At 37.3% G+C, this 19397-nt stretch overlaps 1 protein-coding gene across 2 annotated transcripts in view; it reads right to left on the minus strand.

The window, feature by feature from the left end:
* Nucleotides 1-19397, minus strand: part of KLHL20 (kelch like family member 20) — a 79624-nt gene that overhangs the window by 35122 nt on the left and 25105 nt on the right. For both annotated transcript variants that reach the window (XM_019952083.3, XM_019952084.3), the window contains 3 exons: nucleotides 4000-4158; nucleotides 3155-3249; nucleotides 745-860 (listed from right to left, as the gene is read on the minus strand). In XM_019952083.3, the coding sequence (XP_019807642.1) occupies nucleotides 745-860; nucleotides 3155-3249; nucleotides 4000-4158 (370 nt within the window). The remainder of the gene's footprint in view (nucleotides 1-744; nucleotides 861-3154; nucleotides 3250-3999; nucleotides 4159-19397) is intronic.

Raw genomic sequence — 19397 nt, forward strand, 5'->3', positions numbered from 1 at the left:
GCCACCCAGTATATGGTTTTCTGTTATAGCAGTCTGAACGGACTAAGACAGAACTAGTGAAAAGTTTTACCAAACAGTGAGAAAGTTGTTATTCAAGTGACTAAGAGAGCTGAATTTATGTGCACAGAAGTGAAATATCTAAGATTGAAAGTTCTCAGATATTTAGGGGCAGACAGTGGGAGCAGAATGATACAGCAGGATGTCTTGGGCTCAGTCTAGCTCAGGAGAGCTAGGAAACAGTGTAACTGTTTAAAGTAAGGTAATGTTTCTTGACAGTTCCATGTAATTATGAGGTGACTGGCACACTGGAATATAAAATTCATGCATATGATTTATTATAACAAAACACCCACTGCATGACATTTTTAGATTTATATAAAAATGCAGCACTCTTTTGGAGAGCACCAGTGTTGGATCATGAGTTAAGAGTCAAGATACATCATAAGTTATTTTTTGTTTGTTTTTAAAAGGTGTGAACATTTTTTTTTACAATTAAAAAAATATATTTTATTTTTTTGGCTATGTGCTGCACAGCATGCTGGTTCTTAATTCCCCAACGAGGGACTGAACCTGTGCCCCAGGCAGTGGAAGCACAGAGTCTTGACCACTGGACCACCAGGGAAGTCCACATCATAAATTATTATGCATTTCTTACAGATATCACAACCGACCAAAGGATACTCAAATGACAGTCTCTCAAGTGGGAAAATATTCGGTTTAGTCACAGTGTATTAAGATCCAAACCTGCAAAGAGTACTTCTCCACATCGAATAGGTTTCCGTGGTCTTGTCCTTGGTCCTTGCATTAGTGGTCGTTCTTGAGGCAATAGAAGATAGTTTTTAGCCTCATCTACCAAGTCTCTGTGGAAAAATTCTGCCGTTATTCCAAATGTCTAAATAATATTGTTAGTCAAATCCCAATATGGTTAAGGAATATGTAAGATGGCAAAGGGGAGCAAGCATAAATCAAACCAAATCATGAATGCCAGCCAACATTAAAAAGGTAACAAACATGAGAGCAATGATGCCAGTCACACTGTGAGCTGTGAATTGATTGGTATTTCCATCATGACTTCATATCTTACCGCAAATTTAGCCTAAAACTCAACATGCTTGATGCTAACAGTAACTTATGGGAAACTAAAAATTACAAGTTAATTATCAGCCTGCATAGTTACTGCTTTCTAATGAATTTTACTAGATTTTGCAGGATACTGGCAAAGTAGCACATCAGCCATGACACTAGATATTTGCTAGATTAAAGTAACAAAACTAGGTCAAAAATTGGATTGCTAAAAAGAAACACTATTGTCATTTAATATTAATTTTCTATCTGGTACTGTATGAATAGTTTATTCTCAACAAGTCTACTGAGGATGAACACAGTTTTTTTTTTTTTCTATTGAGGTACTTTATAAGAACCTAGTAATTACACTTGTTAAATATAATATCCTAACTCAAACTATTTATGTACTTACTTCACTTGAGTCCTTTGAGTGATTCAATGTGTGACTAGTGCAAATTCAATCTGTCACTGTTCTTTCTCAACTCTGAAAGTGTTTCCTAAATTACACTATATTTTCATTTCTTTATTTACTTTATATTACATCGAGTAATTTATTCCTGCTGGACCAGTCCCAGGCATGACCCAGTAATGTACTTCCAGTATATGGCTTTGCTAAGGCCTCATCTGAGTTTATTTATGCTAAAAACAAAAACAAACAAAACTCCCCCAAAATCCCAAGCTGATGGCCAAGAACTTTTTCTAGCTTCCTCAGCTAAAAACAAAGACTGTGATCTCCTAATTACTGGTTTTTAATTAAGTTGTTCAAGGGTTCCTAGAAAGAGTACTATAGAGCTAATACTTAGTGGCCAACACAAAATTAATAGTAACAATAATAAGGGCTTAATACATATTAACTCATTTAATCTCCACCACAGCCCTGTGGAATAGGTACTGTTATTATCCCTATTTTATAGATAAAGGAACTGTACCAGAAAGAGGTTTAAGTAACTTGAATAAGGTCACACAGCTAGTAAATAATAAGGTCAGGATATCAGGAACAGGCTTCTTTTAAAAGTGACTTTAGAAGTATCTTTAATTTCTGCATTGGAATCAGTACAATCCAATTTCTATTTTATGGGAGAGGGGCACCTTTGTATTGTTTCTTCAGATTTCAGCAGCCATAGTTCATGTGGTTTTCCTTCTGCTGTCATAAATATTTGGGGGGAATTAATTGCCTCTTGTCTTTAAGTTTAAAAGGTAAACACCTAAAACCCCCTCTAACATCTCCTGTTAAAGGAACACACTTCAGATTATAGAAGAAATGCAAATGAATCTATATGTCCTATCTTTGTTCTAGAGATTCCTGATTCTAGAACAAGTTTCTTTAGTCACAAAGGAAGATCCAAAGGTTGGTATAGTTTAAAGAGAGTTCTGACTCATTCTTTCATTTTTATATATGGAACATGCTGGGAAACAACAGTTAAAAACACCATATGGTTTAAGATTTGAAACTGAACCTTAAAATCTGTCAAGTGGAAAAGTAGTTTATTAAATTTTGTATATAGTACAAAGATAGCCCAATAAAGTAGGTGTTCTGTTTGTTTGTCATGTAAAAGCATTTAGAGTTTCTTTCAGTCAAAATAACATTATGAAACTGCTTCATCAAGCTCTAGTGGAAATCTTTCCATAGCTACTTTAGGGGTGTAGTAGACCTTTAACTCTGTCCACGATCTCAGAAAGCAAGGCTGATCCTATTCCCTAACTAGGCATATGTGATGGAATGAAAAAGTGCTCCTCATACACTTTTTTGATGGAGTCAAGAGCATTATTTATATCAAGAAAAGATGTATTAGCAGAGAACTGCCTCTTCAAACTCAAGCTTGCATTAAATCTTAGAAATCTACCTCTTTATTGTCACTTCTACACCAATAAATACCACACTTAAAAAAACTAATGGAATGGAATACTGTAAGTTCAGTCATCTCTTTTTCCATCTCCTTTTGACCCTAGCCCAGAAGAAAAACCACTTAACTACTGCCTTGATTTCAGCACTAAAAAACACAATATTTAGGAAGCAATATAAATAAGGAAATTAGGAGAGGACAGGAATGTTTCGTTGTTGATTTCTCCCATCCAGGGTCATTCATACCTGCATTCTTCATCACTTTTGATGAGGGGATCAGAGCCTACAGTACCCACCAGAAACTTGGGACTAAGCAAAGGCAAACGAACATGCTGCAGCACCTATGAGATAATAAACACTATTAAAGGCACAAACTCCCATCTGCAAGATATTTAAGAGAATACATAACCCGTGCTCCCTACTGTGTTTCCAACTATTTTGAGCTCTAATTGGATTAATTAATTGATCTAACTAATAAACAATGAAGATGGAGGGAAGGCATAAATACTAAATTTATTCTAACAACCAATTCAGTAATTAAAATAATCAGAAAATTGAAAGCACACTAATATCACTTTAGAATGCTACTTTATGCTTTCAGAAGTATGTTGTTATAAGCTCTTCTATAATTAGCTCACATGGCTGTAATTAACAATTTAGAAGAATATCCCATTAAATTGCTAAGGACTATCATCATAATAACAAGAACATTAAATATTTCATTTAGTGACCACTTATGACCCATTTAATTCTATACTCTTCAAACTGTGGTGGGATTTCCAAGCCATAGGGAAGGGAAGCATGATAATTGCTATCCTTGCTCTCTTTTGTTCATTTTGTATCATTTAAGTTCTGATTTGTGCTATGGCCCAAACCTAGAGTTGATGCAAAACAGAAGAAGGAGCAAAAAGTTCATAATGATAAACGCTTAAAATGCTTCTTAACACTTATCTCCTTGATTATTTGGAAAGAGATGGTCTTTTTTACAGTCTAATATGAAGGCTAGTGAAGATTGTTTCTTTTCTGCAAGTCAAATACATATTATTTCATCCAGTACAAAACAGTTACTTAAAGAAGCATTTCCATCATACCTGGGGTAACTGAGGACGTCTTTCTTGAATACTGTATTTAACCCAGGCCATCACTGCATTGAACACCTGTTCTTCACTCCGAACATTTAGTTCATCACTAGATATTATATCAATGAGTTGATTGGCTGGAAGCAACATGAACTCTTCACTTTCCATCACCTGTTTGAAGTTCAGTAAGAAAAAAAAAAAACTCTGTGATCAGATTTGATTGTTTTAATATTTTTTTCAGGGTTGTAGGGCAAAACTCTATTCCACAATGGAGCTGAAGTTCAAAATAGTACCAGAGAACAAGAAAAGTTAAAAAAGAAAACAGAGATAGGTGGAGCACAGAGGATTTTTAGGACAATGAAACTATCCTGTATGATACTACAATGGTGGATACATATCATTATACATGCGTCAAAACTCATAGGATGTACACCAAGAGTGAACCCTAATGTAAATTATGGACTTTGGGTGATAATAATATGTCAAGGTAGGTTCATTAGTTGTAACAAATGTACTTCTCTGGTGCAAGATGTTGATATTGGGAGAGGTTATGTGTGTGTGGAGACAGGGTACATGGGAACTGTACTTTCTGCTCAATTTTGCTGGGAACCTAAAACTGCTCTAAAAACATAAAGTTTATTGATTTTTAAAAAGGGAACATAGAATACAGAGGGCACAATTAAAACTTAGGAAAAATAATAATTTGTGATTTAAGCAATTTAAGAAAAATGATACTTTTTTTTCCAAAATGAAGTATGAAGATAAAAATTTATATTCAAAATAAACTAAACTAACTATACCAAATTAGAACGCCCAGAAATATAAGAGGCATATAAAAAAAAATCAGGAAAAGCTTTCAGAGGAAGGTTAGTTGCTGAAAGGGCAATGTCTGGGGCAGAAACACCCAAGGGGCCAGTTTGAAAAAAGAATGAGCATGTCAGCATTTCTACAAGCAAGAATGAACATAACGATGAGAGCATTAGACCCAGGAAAACCCCTCTGAGGACCAAACCACTCTGATATGTTCATATTCTTATATATATATATGAAACTACAAACACACCAATTATTTATCTGTACCCAAGGCTTTAGGGCATTGTCAGAATGCAGATGAAATGGCAACATTGCTGTGCAGTCCAGCCACAAATCCCAAAATCTTGTAAAGCTTGTCATCGGTATGTAGAGTAAAAGGGACAAGGTGCAATGCAGAGAAGGGAAATGGTCACTGCTATACTCCATGTGGTTTGTTCTCCCCTTCAGAAGAGTATGCTACATGTGATGTCTGTTAGTGTAGGAAGGATATGATTTAAGAGCTCAAATTCTCACCATGCAACCTCTGATGCAGATGATGTATTCTCTCGGGACAGGGTTATTTTCATGCTCATCAAAAAGTCAGAATATTTAGCAGGAAACAAGATAAGCCATAACAATTTGAATATGTGATTAAGAATTTTCCCCCAAGTACATTAGAAAAAATGCAAATCTCAAAATAAAAGTTAAGGGCTATAAAGTCATCTGTACTTATAGTAGAAAACACTAATGAGTACTTTGAGTTTTATGGCACAAGTCTTCATATCATCTGAGTGAGAGACTTTCTGGGGTTCAGGAATGAAATAGGAAACCTTTAAATTTTAGGTGAGGTTGCTTAGCCAGGTCACTTAGTTAGAATGCCTGCATTGTACTCTCTGTGGCAGGGTTGTTGGATTTAGCAAATAAGAGTACAGGGCATATTTATACTAAAAACTATTTGTTGTTCATCTGAAACAAATTCAACTGGCCATCCTGTATTTTATGTGACAGACTTATGTTGGGGGCTATAAAGTCAAGAGCCAGATTTGGGGCCTAGCTCCAAATGAAGTATGCTGGCCTTCACGGCATACAAAATTTTAGCCATAGTTGTATCTTTCTTTCCTCTTATTTTCTTTTTACTCTGATTTCTTTACTTAAGACAAGTGGTATTGTATATCTTTGTGAAGTACGTTAACATTCTTTTAGGATCTTGTCAGAGTATAAATTTTTTCCCCAATTTAGTGATTATAAAACAAATATATAAATATCAAGGAACACCAAGATGGCAAGAAGACACAAACATCTGTGTGAGAAAATATTTTTTGGCACTAAGAGCAAAGAGTAAAAATAATATTTTTGATGAACAAAGTCTGATTAAAACGTCACTTCTCTTTTTTCCATCAACAAGAAAAAGATGTTAATGATCTACCATTAGGGCAAATCTAGCACTGAAGTCTATCCTTGAACCAAACAACCAGGTTAAGAAAATAATGCTTTAAAATACCCGCTTTTAAAATAAGAGTTTGCAGGAGATCTAATTTTAAGTCCCACACTATTATGGTAATGCGCTTACTTTTAGTTTCTTCAGATAAATGTAGATACAATCTGAAGAATGAATAAAGCTGAAAACAATAAGAATGAATAAGGAAAGTATTCTAGAGTTGTAACAGAAATGAATGGTGAATTCAGTGATGTTGAGTTGAAAGAAAAAATTTAAATTTATGTTTATGAGCAAGTGTAACACTGTATGAATTAAGTTATGCCTAATAAAATAGAAGGAAATTAAATGTAGATTTAAGTTCGAAAATAACTTAAATGAATCACAAGTTTTCAGCCCCAAATGGTAACTTTCTTTGCATCTACACAGAACCATTCTAGTCCATGATCAAGGGTAAGGTTTCCTCACTGGGATTTCAATATATCAGTTGACTTTGGAGGCAGGGTTAGAACTGCAGGGATTTCTTAATCTGGGGTCCAATGACTTTGGCAAATTATTTTGGAAATCCTAAATGATGGCAAATCTTTATTTTTTGGAGAATGGATTTGATATTTAAAAATAGTGGAATGAAGTTAAGAGTCAAATCTGTTAAAGAAGTTGTGTGAAGGAGTTACTCTGAATGAGAAATTAAGTGTGACTATAAAATACTGACTCAATTAATTTTAATGAAGTATAAACTCCATTTAGTTATGGTGTATTCCTCTTTTATATTTTGTTGGAATAAATTTAATAATATTGTATTAAGGACTTTCTCATCTAAATTCATGAGAGATATTGATCTGTAGTTTTATTTTAGTGTCTGTGTTTCTGACATCAGGGTGATTTTGACCTTGTTTGGCAACCTCCACCACTTTTTTCTGAAAGATTTGGTATAGGATTAGTATTATTTCTTTCTTAAATGTTCGATAGAATTCACCTTCTGGGACTGGTGTCTTTTTTTGTGGGAAGGTTTTTAAATCATTGGTTTAAAATTTCTTTCACAGATATAGGGTTATTCTGGTTTTCTGTTTCTTAAGTTTTTGTAATTTGTGTTTTTCAAACAATTTGTCAATTTCATGTTGTTGAATTTATTGGCAAAACATTGCTCATGATATTCCCTTATTGTCCTTTTTAATGCCTGAGGGATTTGAAGTGATGTCCTCTCTTTTATTTCTGATACTGGTAATTTGTATCTTCTCTCCGTTTTTTCTTTATCAGTACAGCTAGAGGTTCATCAATTTTTTTCAAAGTACCATTGATTTTTGCTTCATCCTTTATACTTTGTTCCTTCTACTTTGGGTTTAATTTGCTCTTCTTTTTTTCTAGTTTACAAAAGTAACCACTGGAACAAAAATACAAACCTTCCTATATACTAAAAGATATTAAAATGAAAAGCAAAGAAGACACTATACAGAGAAATAGAGTAAAAACAACTAAATCAGATACTATTTACAAAAATATAACAGAGTTGAGAACAAACATATCAGTCATAGCAATAGATACAAGTAGGTTTTAACTGCCTATTTAAAGAAAAAGATTTTCAAACTGGCTCATAAAGCAAAACCCAATTCAAGAAAAATACCTAAAACATCATGATGCAAAAAGACTAAAAGTAAAGGGATGGGCAAAGATACATCAAGCAACTGAAAACAATAAGAAAACAGGAACAGAAAGCCAGATATCAGACAAAATAGAATTCAGAGAACAAAATAATTGAATCTGACAAAGGAGGACACTTTACAAAGCTAAAAGTTACAATTTATAAGTAAGATACAAAAGGATTATATATTCATCAAGCAACATAGTGACAACAAATATAACTACAGATAATGCAAGGGGTAATAGATAGCAACACATTAATAATAAGAGACTAACATATGTAGACAAAAAAATAAGAATATAAAAGAGCTAAGAGGGGAGAGTAGCCAAGATGGCAAAGCAGAAAGACCCCGAGCTCACCTCCTCTCATGAGCACACCAAAATCACAACTATCTGCAGAAGAACCATCGATGAAAAAGACTGGAACCTACTAGAAAAGATCTTCTACAACTAAAGGTATAAAGAAGGAACCACAACAAGACTGACAGGAGGGGCAGACTCGTGATATAATCAAATCCCATAGCCCAGGGAATTCCCTGGTGGTCCAGTGGTTAGGACTCTGCACTTTCACTGCCGAGGGCCCGGGTCCAATCCCTCATTGGGGAACTAAGATCCCACAAGGCGTGCAGTGCAGAAAAAAAAAAGAAAAAAAAATCCCATAGCTCTAAGAGGGCAACCAACAAACTGGAGAATAATCATATTGCCCAGGTTCTCCCAAAGGAGTGAGAGTTCTGAGCTCCATGTCAGACTCCCTAGGCCAGGAGTAAGGCACTGGGAAGAAGAACCCCCAGAGCATTTGGTTTTGAAGGCCAGCGGGGCTTAATTGCAGGAGCCCCACAGGACTGGGAGAAATAGAGACTTCACTCTTAAAGCATGCACACAAAAATCTCACATGCACTGGGACCCAGGGAAAAAGCAGTAATTTGATAGGAGCCTCTGCCAGACCTACCCGCTGGTCTTGGAGAGTCTCCTAGAGAGGTGGGGGGGGTGACAGTGGCTCACCCTGGGGACATAGACACTGGTGGCAGACCTACTGGGGAACATTCAAATGTGTGAACAATGCTACTGGCAGTTGCTATCTTGGCTCATTAGCAACAAGACCTGGCCCCACCCAATAGCCTGTAGGTGCCAGTGCTGGGATGCCTTGGGCCAAACAACTAAGTGGGCAAGGCCACAGCCCTATCCATCAGCTGCCTAAAGACTTCCTGAGCCCATGACTCTCTCTAAACATGCCCCTAGACACAGCTCTGCCCACCAGAGGGCCAAGGCCCAGCTCCACCCACCACTGGGCAGGCACCAGCCCTTCCCACCAACAAGACTGCACTAGCCTCTAGACCAGCCTCACCCATCAGGAGGCAGACACCAGAAGCAAGAAAACTATGATCCTGTAGCCTGTAGATCAAATACACCAACAGCAGGCCAGACCATACCCTGGAATCAGCTGGGACCTGGCCCTGCCCACTAGCAGGCCAATGCAAGGTTTGGGACACTGTGGACCCCATACCCAACTGTGTCAGGAAATGCCCCCATATTCTGCAATAATCTGAAATGAGCTCGGGGATCCCTGGGCCCTGCAGCAGACTCCAGGAGCCAGCTCTGTCTTCTGGTAGTCTGGCACTAGCCCCAGAATCTGGCTTTACTCACCACTGGGTGGGCAATGGCCCCAGGGTCTTTGGGACCCTGACTCCACCCACCAGTGAACCATAACCCTGGGGCCCCCTAGGTTCTGCAATCATCTGCCTTGTGACCATGCCCTACTAAACAGCAGCCAGCAGCAACACAAGGCAGAGCTTGGCAACCAACTGGACTAGGGGCCAACCAAGCCTAACAGTCCACACACATAGTCAGCCCTCCACAACAGAAGGACCCACACAGCCCTCTTACAGGGAACCCCTAGAGCATACAGCTTGGGTGACAAGAGGGTAGTGTACTGCTGGGATGCAAAGGACGTCTCCTAGAGTAGGGCACTTCTTCAAGGTTGAGAAATGTAACTAACACACCACATACATAAAAATAAAATACCAACTTAGACAAAATGAGGTGGCCGAAGAATATATTGCAGATGGAAGAACAAGATAAAACCCCAGAAGAACTAAGTGAAGTGGGGAAAAGCAATCTACCTGAGAAAGAGTTCAGAGTAATGATCATAAAGATCAAAGAATGCAGGAGAAGAATGGATGCACAGAATGAGAAGTCAGAAGTTTTTTTTTAAAAAAAACAAAAGACAACTTTACTTATGAGACTTCCCTGGTGCTCCAGTGGTTAAGACTGAAAATACAAAGAAAAATATAAAGAAGAACAAAACAGAGATGAAGAATACAATAAATGAAATGAAAAACACTCTAGAAGGAATCAGTAGCAGACTAAATGATACAAAGGAGTGGATCAGTGAGCTGGAAGATAGAGTAGTGGAAATCACTGCTGTTGAACAGAAAAAAGAACAAAGAATGAAAAGAAATGAGGACAATTTAAGAGATCTCTGGAACAACATCAAGTGCAATAATATTTGCATTATAGAGGTCCCTGAAGAAGGAGAGAGAAAGAAAGGGCCTGAGAATATATTTGAAGACATGCTAGCTGAAAACTTCCCTAACCTGGGAAAGGAAACCATCACCCAAATTCAGTAAGCTCAGAGAGTCCCACACAGGATAAACCCAAAGAGGAACACACCAAGATAGACTGTAATCAAAGTGACGAAAATTAAAGATAAAGAGAGAATATTAAAAGCAACAAGGGAAAAGCAACAAATAACATACAAGGGAACTCCCATAAGGCTATCAGCTGATTTTTCGGCAGAAACTCTGCTGGCCAGAAGGGAGTGGCACAATATATTTAAAGTGATGAAAAGGAAAAACCTACAACCAAGAATACTCCACCAGCAAGGCTTTCATTCAGATTTGATGGAGAAATCAAAAGCTTTAAAGACAAGCAAAATCTAAGAGTTCAGCACCACCAAATTAGCTTTGTAACAAATGTTGACACATTATTGACCGGGGGATTTTTGCAGAAACTAACACCTGTGGCCAGTGATTTGCTATATAAGTGAATATTGAAACACCTGCATTTGAGTAAATATCAACTTTTTTTGCACTTAATGTATTTATTTGAAACTTTGTACATATCTTACTAAAGCATTCTAATATTTCATTAGAGTGTGATGGGCAATATAGCAGGAACCTCTGTGCAGGGGAAAAGAACATCTATTACAAATATACTGTGTTTCACTGTGCTTTCCCCTGGAAGAGCAGACTTACACTTTCTGGTGGCATTTTTATTTATTTTTTAGTCCTGTTGGTATTATTATCTCTAGAATATGTTCTTTTATTTTACCTGATAGTCAACAAGGTGGATCTTTGCAGGCGGCTCTTTTAGAAATGCCACAAGAAGGACCAGGTGTGGGACTACCACTACATTCATCAGAATGCTCAGTTATCCATTCTCTAGCTACTGCTGACAAAAATTGCTTGTAAGTCATTTTATTCTGTGCATTAAGGCTACAATAAACTTTAAATGCATTGAATAAACTGTAATTACTCAAATAGAAACCCACTTTCTTATACCGTTTTCGAGTTTTCCAGAGGATACTGAAGTTTGCCAGATATAGATCAGTTCAATCAACTCCTTTCATATATTTATTATACTCTAGTATACAAGTGGGCTTAGTTATCTGATGGCCAGTCCTCCTGTCTTCCTTTCCTGTAGATGCTGTGGAGTCTTCATGAATAGCTGTCACCATGTGGACTAGCCTCTTGTCTTTGCATGTAAGAAGAATCACTTCTCCCTTCCATAAGAATGTCATTTCTCCCCTCTGTAGACTTTTTAAAATTTCTCCTTTAATTGGTTTGGTAGACCATGATTCTCTCTTATAGTCCCACAAACTCTGTTTTTATTTTTCAACAATATTTCAGATGTGGACACACTGTTGTAATAATTGTCTTGGTAAATATGGTGCCATGAACCAAGATAAAGTTGTATGACTGATAATTTTGTTTCTTGCAGTTTCTTTCCTTCACCTGTTTAAATTTCAAGTTTGCATGTATACCCAGTTTCATTTTAGCTAACCATCCTGAGCAAAACTCCTTATTTTGTAAGTTTTCTGGAATTATACGTTTTGAATCAGAGTCGTCCTCTCCACTTTATCATTGCCTCATCAAGTGACAGCTCTTGTTTGGGTATAAAGATCGACTGAAATTTTGGTAGAAAATAATCCAAGAGAGGTTTAACTTTTGAAATTCTGTCTGCAGGAAGTGGAGTTTCTGATTTATCATTAAAGTGAAGAAATGTCATCATTTGTTCGAACCTTCTTCTCATGATAATCTTTGGAAAGATATGTACTTCACGTAAGGGATCAGTTGATCAATATTCTTTCCAGTGTGACTTTCTTATTTGTCCCATCAAAATTATTAATCCAGGAATCTTCTTCATGTCACTATTGATTACATCAGTCCATTTTAAAGCCTTCTCGTACTTTTTATATGATTTTTCATTCTGTTGGTGATACAAGTTTGAGAAGTGACCAACTCGAAAAAGTCGTTACCAAAAATTAGTTCTGTTATTTCACTAACACTTTGCAGGATATTACATTCAACAGTTACACCTGACACACCTGTAAAGTCTTCTAATTTTCATGAAATGTTGTCTTCAATACACTCTTCTGTAGAAGCAAAGGAGCATTTTCCAGAACCATGAGTTTCATTTTCACTTTCTGTATCAGAATCAATCACTAAGGTTTTTTTTGTCTTTTTGTTGGTCTAATATTCACATCGTCTGAATCAGAACTATATTCTGAGGAACTATCATCTTCTAACACACTAGCATATATGTCATTTGGACAGTCGGAGAAAGTATCTGCATAAAATTCACTGAAAAATTCTTCTTCATTCAAATTTTGTGATGAGTCATTTAAAAATTTTTTATGGTAATGAACTTGCGTTTATAACATACACAAGGTTGGAACAAAAACCTAACAAAGCAAAATGTGAATAAAAACAATCATAAGTTGTAAAATGAACGCTTGATCAATTTTAAGCTCTAACAACTTCGCATAGTGATGTTAATTATATCACTCTCTAAAAACATATTGATATGCCTCTGGTCAATAACGTTCAGGTAATAAAAGATGCATTAATAGGTCTCCAGTCAATAAGTTGTTAAAGGAACTTCATTAGGTGAAAAAGAAAAGGCCACAAATAGAAACAAGAAAATTATGAAATGAAAAAGCTCACTGGTAAAGGCAAACATACAGTAAAGGTAGGAAACACACACAAAGCAACACACACAAAGCAAGTAGGGAGGTTAAAAGACAAAAGCAGGGACTTCCCTGATGGCTCAATGGTTAAGAATCCACCTGCCAACGCAGCGGACACAGGTTCAACCCCTGCTCTGGGAAGATCCCACGTGCCATGGATCAACTAAGCCTGTGTACCACAACTACTGAGCCTGCACTCTAGAGCCCATGAACCGATGTGCCACAACTATTGAAGCCCACGCACCCTAGAGCCCGTGCACTCCAACAAGAGAAGCCACCACAATGAGAAGCCTGCACACCTCAACAAAGAGTAGTCCCTGCTGGCTGCAACTAGAGAAAGCCTGCACGCAGCAACAAAGACCCAATGCAGCCAAAAATAAATAAATAAATTTATTTAAAAAAAAAGACCAAAGCAGTAAAATCATCTGTATCCACAATAAGCAGTTAAGGGATACACAAAACAATTAGATGTAAAATATGACATCAAAAATAGTAACTGTGAGGGGAGGATAGTACAAATTCAGGGTATTTAGAATACATATGAAATTAAGAGATCAGCAAGTTAAAACAACCGTGTTTATATATAGACTGCTATACAAAAACCTCATGGTAACTGCAAACCAAAATTCTGTAATAGATATACACACAAAAAGAAAAAGGAATCCACAATAGAAGAGAACAAAAGAATAAGAAAGGGGATAAAAAGACCTACAAAAACAAATCCAAAACAACAAAATGGCAATTGCAACATATACACTGATAATAATCTTAAGTGTAAATGGGCTAAAGGCTCAACCAAAAGACATAGACTGGCTGAATGGATACAAAAACAAGACCTGTGTATGTGCTGCCTACAAGAGACTCACTTCAGATCAAGAGACACATATAGAATCAAAGTGAGGGGATGGAAAAAAATATTCCATGCAAATGGAAATAAAAGAAAGATGGAGTAGCAATACTTATATCAGACAAAACAGACTTTAAAATAAAGACTGTTACAAGAGACAAAGACAGACACTATATAATGATCAAAGGATCAATCCAAGAAGACATAACAATTGTAAATATATATACACCCCAATATATACGTTGAATATTAACAGACATAAAAGGAGAAATCGACAGTAACCCAATAATAGTAGGGGACTTTAACACCCCACTTAAAACAATGGGCAGATGATCCAGATAGAAAATCAACAAAGAAACATAGGCCTTAAATAACACATTAGACCAAATGTATTTCACTGATATATAAAGAGCATTCTATCTGAAAGTAGCAAAAAACACATTCTTTTCAAGTGCACATGGAACATTTTCCAGGGTAGATCACATGCTAGGCCACAAAACAAGCTTCAGTAAATTTAAGAAAAGTGAAATCATGTCATGCATCTTTTGTGACCACAACACTATGAGACTAGAAATCAATTACAAGAAAAAAAACTGCAAAAAACACAAACACATGGAGGCTAAACAATATGCTACTAAACAACCAATGGATCACTGAAGAAATAAATCATAGAGGAAATTAAAATATATCTAGAGAGAAATGAAAACAGAAAGATCCAAAACCTATGGGACACAGCATAAACAGTTCTAAGAGAGAAATTTACAGCAATACAAGCTTACCTCAGGAAACAAGAAAAATCTCAAATAAACAACCTAACCTCACACCTAAAGGAAATAGAGAAAGAAGAACAAACAAAACTCAAAGTTAGTAGAAGGAAAGAAATCATAAATCAGAGCACAAATAAATGAATTAGAGAGTAAAAAAAAATAGAAAAGAACAATGAAACTAAAATCTGGTTCTTTGAAAAGATAAACAAAACTGATAAACCTTTAGCCAGACTCATCAACAAAAAAAGGGAGGGGAGATCAAGATGGTGGAATAGAAGGACATGCAGCTCATCTCTTCCCACAAATTAATCAAAATACATTACATGTGGAACAGTTATTACAGAATACCTACTGAACACTAGCAGAAGATCTCATACAACCAAAGCTGCAAGAAAAGATCAACATGTAACCAGGTAGGAGGAAAGGAAAATAAATAAAAGGAATTGAGATGGGACCTGTGCCCCTGGGAGGGAGCTGTGAAAGGGGAAAGGTTCGCTCACCCTGGAACCTCCTTTACCTACTGGGAGATCAGCTGGGACAGAAAGGAAGCTTCAGAGGCTCAGAGGAGAGTGCAGCGGCTGGCTTGTGGCAGGTAGGCTAGAGAAAGACCAGCACAGAGAGTCCTGGACACCCTGGTGTACTTCTCAGCCCAAGACACACTCCTGCTGGTGTGTACAGTGGCTGGGTGCTGCAACTTGGGCTTCACCAGAAAGATCTGAGAAAAGGACTTGGTTTGGCTGTGTGGAGACAGCCTGAAGGTCATGTAGTGTGGTGTGGGCCACAGCTTGGGGTGTGGGCAGGACAGAGCCCGGGTCTGTCACAGGAGCTCCATTATCAACTTGCACACAAAGGGAGGGGCATGGCCTCATCATAGCATCCTCATTCTCAGCGTGCTCATGACAGACACAACTCTGCTGCTATCAGCAAGCATTGGTGGGTTGCCCACATACAGGTGGGGCTCAAATCTGATCCAATTGCCGGCAGGGGCGTGACTCTGGTGAATTTATGCAGCTGGCAGTTTTGTGAGCGAAGTGCCTGTGGGACATGCAAGTGGATTACTGTTGCTCCCTTGTCTGGGGCAGGTCAGGCATTAGAAGCAGTGGACTTTGTGGGCGTGCACATGTGAAGGCAGGGCTGGGATACGGGCTGATTCCCAGCACTTCCAGATGGGTCAAGGTGTGCAACTACAGCAGGTCTGGGTGTTGCAATTTCAGCGGATTTGCACTGGCAGCTTTGTGAACACAGCGCCTGAGGGACTTGATTGCCCATGTTCCCACAGCTAAGGTGGGGCTGAGGGCAGTGCCAACAACACTGTACTTTGTGAATGTGCACAAGGGGTGACAGGCAATGTCAAAGAGTAAATGTCTTGGTGAACAGCTCCTGCAGAGGAATACTCAGTAGCTCCTTTCCCAGTGACAGTGCTCCAGTCCAGCTTATCTCACACCACAGCTTAGAACCGATTCTAGGGGCTTCTACTCCAACAATTGGGGAGCCGACCCTGCCACCAACAGGGATGTGACATCCAGCGCAGGCTCTGGTCACCACAACACCAGTCACACCCCCAATCAAGGGCATAACAACGAGCACTCCCTGAGGAAAGACATGGTAGGCATCCATATCAAAAACAGCTCTCACATCAAAAATATTAGATTCATGCAGGCTACACAGGGATGTTCCCTGTGTACAAAAACAGCTTTTCAAGACCACAGTAGATAACTGTTTCTCCTAAATTCATAGTCAGAGAAATATAAGTAAAATGAAGAGGTAGGAACTACTCCCAATTAAAAGAACAAGAGAAAATGCCCGAAAGAACAATGAAACAGATCTCTCCAGTCTACTAGATTCTGAGTTCAAAAAGGAGGTAATAAAAATGCAGAAGGAATTAAAAAAGGCTATTGATAGAAATGAAGATCACTGTAACAAGAAACTTTGAAGAGGAACCAATCAAAATTAGACAACTTAAATGCTGAGATGAAAATTGAGCTAAAAGCAATAAGAAATAGCAAACTAAATAATACAGAAGAAAGAATGAATGATCTGGAAGACAGAATAATGGAAATCACTGAATAAGAATAGCAGACAGAAAGACAAATGAAAAAAAAATGAAAACAACATACGAGACCTATGGGATAATATAAAGTATGCCAACTAGGCATAACAGGGATCCCAGAAGGAGAAGAAAGAGAAAAGGGGATAAAAAAATCTCTCTGGAGAAATTATGGCTGAAAGCTTCCCAAACCTAAAGAAAGAAATAGATATCCAGGTACAGGAAGCACAGAGGGTCCCAAACAAGAGGAACCCAAACAGACCTACACCAAGACATATTATAACTAAATTAGGCAAAAGTTACAGATATAGAAAAACAAAAAGTCAGTTACAAGGGAATCCCCATAAGGCTATCAGCTGAATTCTCTACAGAAATGCTGCATGGTGGAAGGGAGCGGCAAGATATATTCTCAGTCATGAAAGGGAAAAACCTTCAACCTAGGAAAATCTACCCAGAAAGATTATCATTTAGAATAGAAGGAGAGATAAAGAATTTCTCAGACAAGCAAAAACTAAAAGGATACAGCAATACTAAACCTTTCCTAAAAGACATATTGAAAGGTCTTCTCCAAATAGAAAAGAAATAAGAATCTATAGGAAAGAAAAAATCACAACAGGAAAAGCAAATATATAAAAGGATTGTAGATCACTTACCAGTACAGAGGTTATTTTAAAAAAATCAAAATATTTTGTGAAAGCAATTACAATTACAATAAACAGCAAAAGGATAAACATGAAGATGTAAAATAGGACATCAAAATGATAAAATGTAGGGGAGGGAAGTAAGAAAATGTAGATTTTTTTTTTAGACTGTGTTTGAGATTATGTGATTACCAGTCTAAAGCAAGTAGATCTAGTAATGGGTTAGCATACTTGAAAACCAGGGTAACCACAAATCAAAAACATACAATAGATTCCGAAAAAGGAAAAAGAAGAGAACTCAAGCATAATAGAAAAGAAAACCATCACACATGAAAGGAAAAGAAAAAGAAAAAGAAAGGAATAGAGAAGAAATACAAAATCAACTGGAAAATAAGCTTTAAAAGGGCAATAAATACATATATATCAGTAATTACCCCAAATGTCATGGACTAAATGCTCCAATCAAAAGACAAGGAGTGGCAGATTGGATAATAACATGAGAGCCTACAATATGCTGCCTATAAGAGACTCACTTTAGGGTGAAGGACACACACATGGAAAAAGATACTTCAGGCAAATGGAAATGACAAGAAAGCAGGGGTAGCAATACTCATATCAGACAAAATAGACTTTAAAACAAAGGCCATAAAGAAAGATAAAGAAGAACATCATATAATGATAAAAGGATCAATACAAGAAGAGGATGTTATACTCGTTAATATATATGTCCCCAATATATGAGCACCTAAATACATAAAACAAATACTAACAGACATAAAGGAAGAAAATGATGGGAATACAAAAGTAGGAGACTTTAACATCTCACTGACATCAATGGACAGATCTTCCAGACAGAAAATCAATAAAGCAGTGGAGACCCTACATGACACAATAGAACAGTTAGATTTAATTAATATCTTCAAGACATTACATCCAAAAAAACCCAGAATACACATTGTTTTCAAGCACACATGGGACATTCTCTAGGAAAGACCACATACTAGGAAACAAAACAACTCTTTTTTTTTTTTTTTTGATACGGGGGCCTCTCACTGTTGTGGCCTCACCCGTTGTGGAGCACAGGCTCCAGACGCACAGGCTCAGCGGCCATGGCTCACGGGCCCAGGCGCTCCACGGCATGTGGGATCTTCCCAGACCGGGGCACGAACCCGTGTCCCCTGCATTGGCAGGCGGACTCTCAACCACTGCACCACCAGGGAAGCCCCAAAACAACTCTTAACAAATTTAAGAGTATAGAAATTATTTCAAGGCTCTTTTCTGACCACACAGTATGAAGCTAGAAATCAACCACAGAATGAGAAATGAAAAAAAAAAAAAGATTATATGGAGACAAAAAAACATGCTACTAAAAAACCAATGAGTCAACAATGAAATAAAAAAAGAAATTAAAAAATATCTCGACACAAATGACAATGAAAACACAACCATACAAAATCTATGGAGGCAGCAAAAGCAGTCCTAAGAGGGAAGTTCATAGCAATACAGGCCTTCCTCAAAAATAAGAAAAATCTCAAATAAAAAACCTAACCTACCACCTAAAAGAATTAGAAAAGAAGAACAAGCAAAACCTAAAGTCAGCTGAAGGAAGGAAACAAAGATCAGAGAGGAAATAAATAAAAGAGAGATTAACAAAAAAACAGAAAAAACGAATACAACTAAGAGCTGGTTTTTTGAAAGGATAAACAAAATCAATAAACCTCTGGCCAGGCTCACCAAGAAGAAAAGAGAGAGGTCCTAAATGAACAAAATGAGAAATGAAAGGGAAAAATAACAACTGACATTGCAGAAATACAAAAAATCATAAGAAAAAATATGAACAATTATATGCCAACAAATTGGACAACCTAGAGGAAATGGACAAGTTTCTAGAAACGTACAGCCCACCAAAACTGAATCAAAAAGAAATAGATGTGGCCTCCCTGGTAGTGCAGTGGTTAAGAATCAGCCTGCTAATGCAGGGTACACGGGTTCGAG

Source organism: Tursiops truncatus, chromosome 1, assembly GCF_011762595.2.
Source record: "Tursiops truncatus isolate mTurTru1 chromosome 1, mTurTru1.mat.Y, whole genome shotgun sequence".
In the NCBI taxonomy this organism is placed as follows: Eukaryota; Metazoa; Chordata; class Mammalia; order Artiodactyla; family Delphinidae; genus Tursiops; species Tursiops truncatus.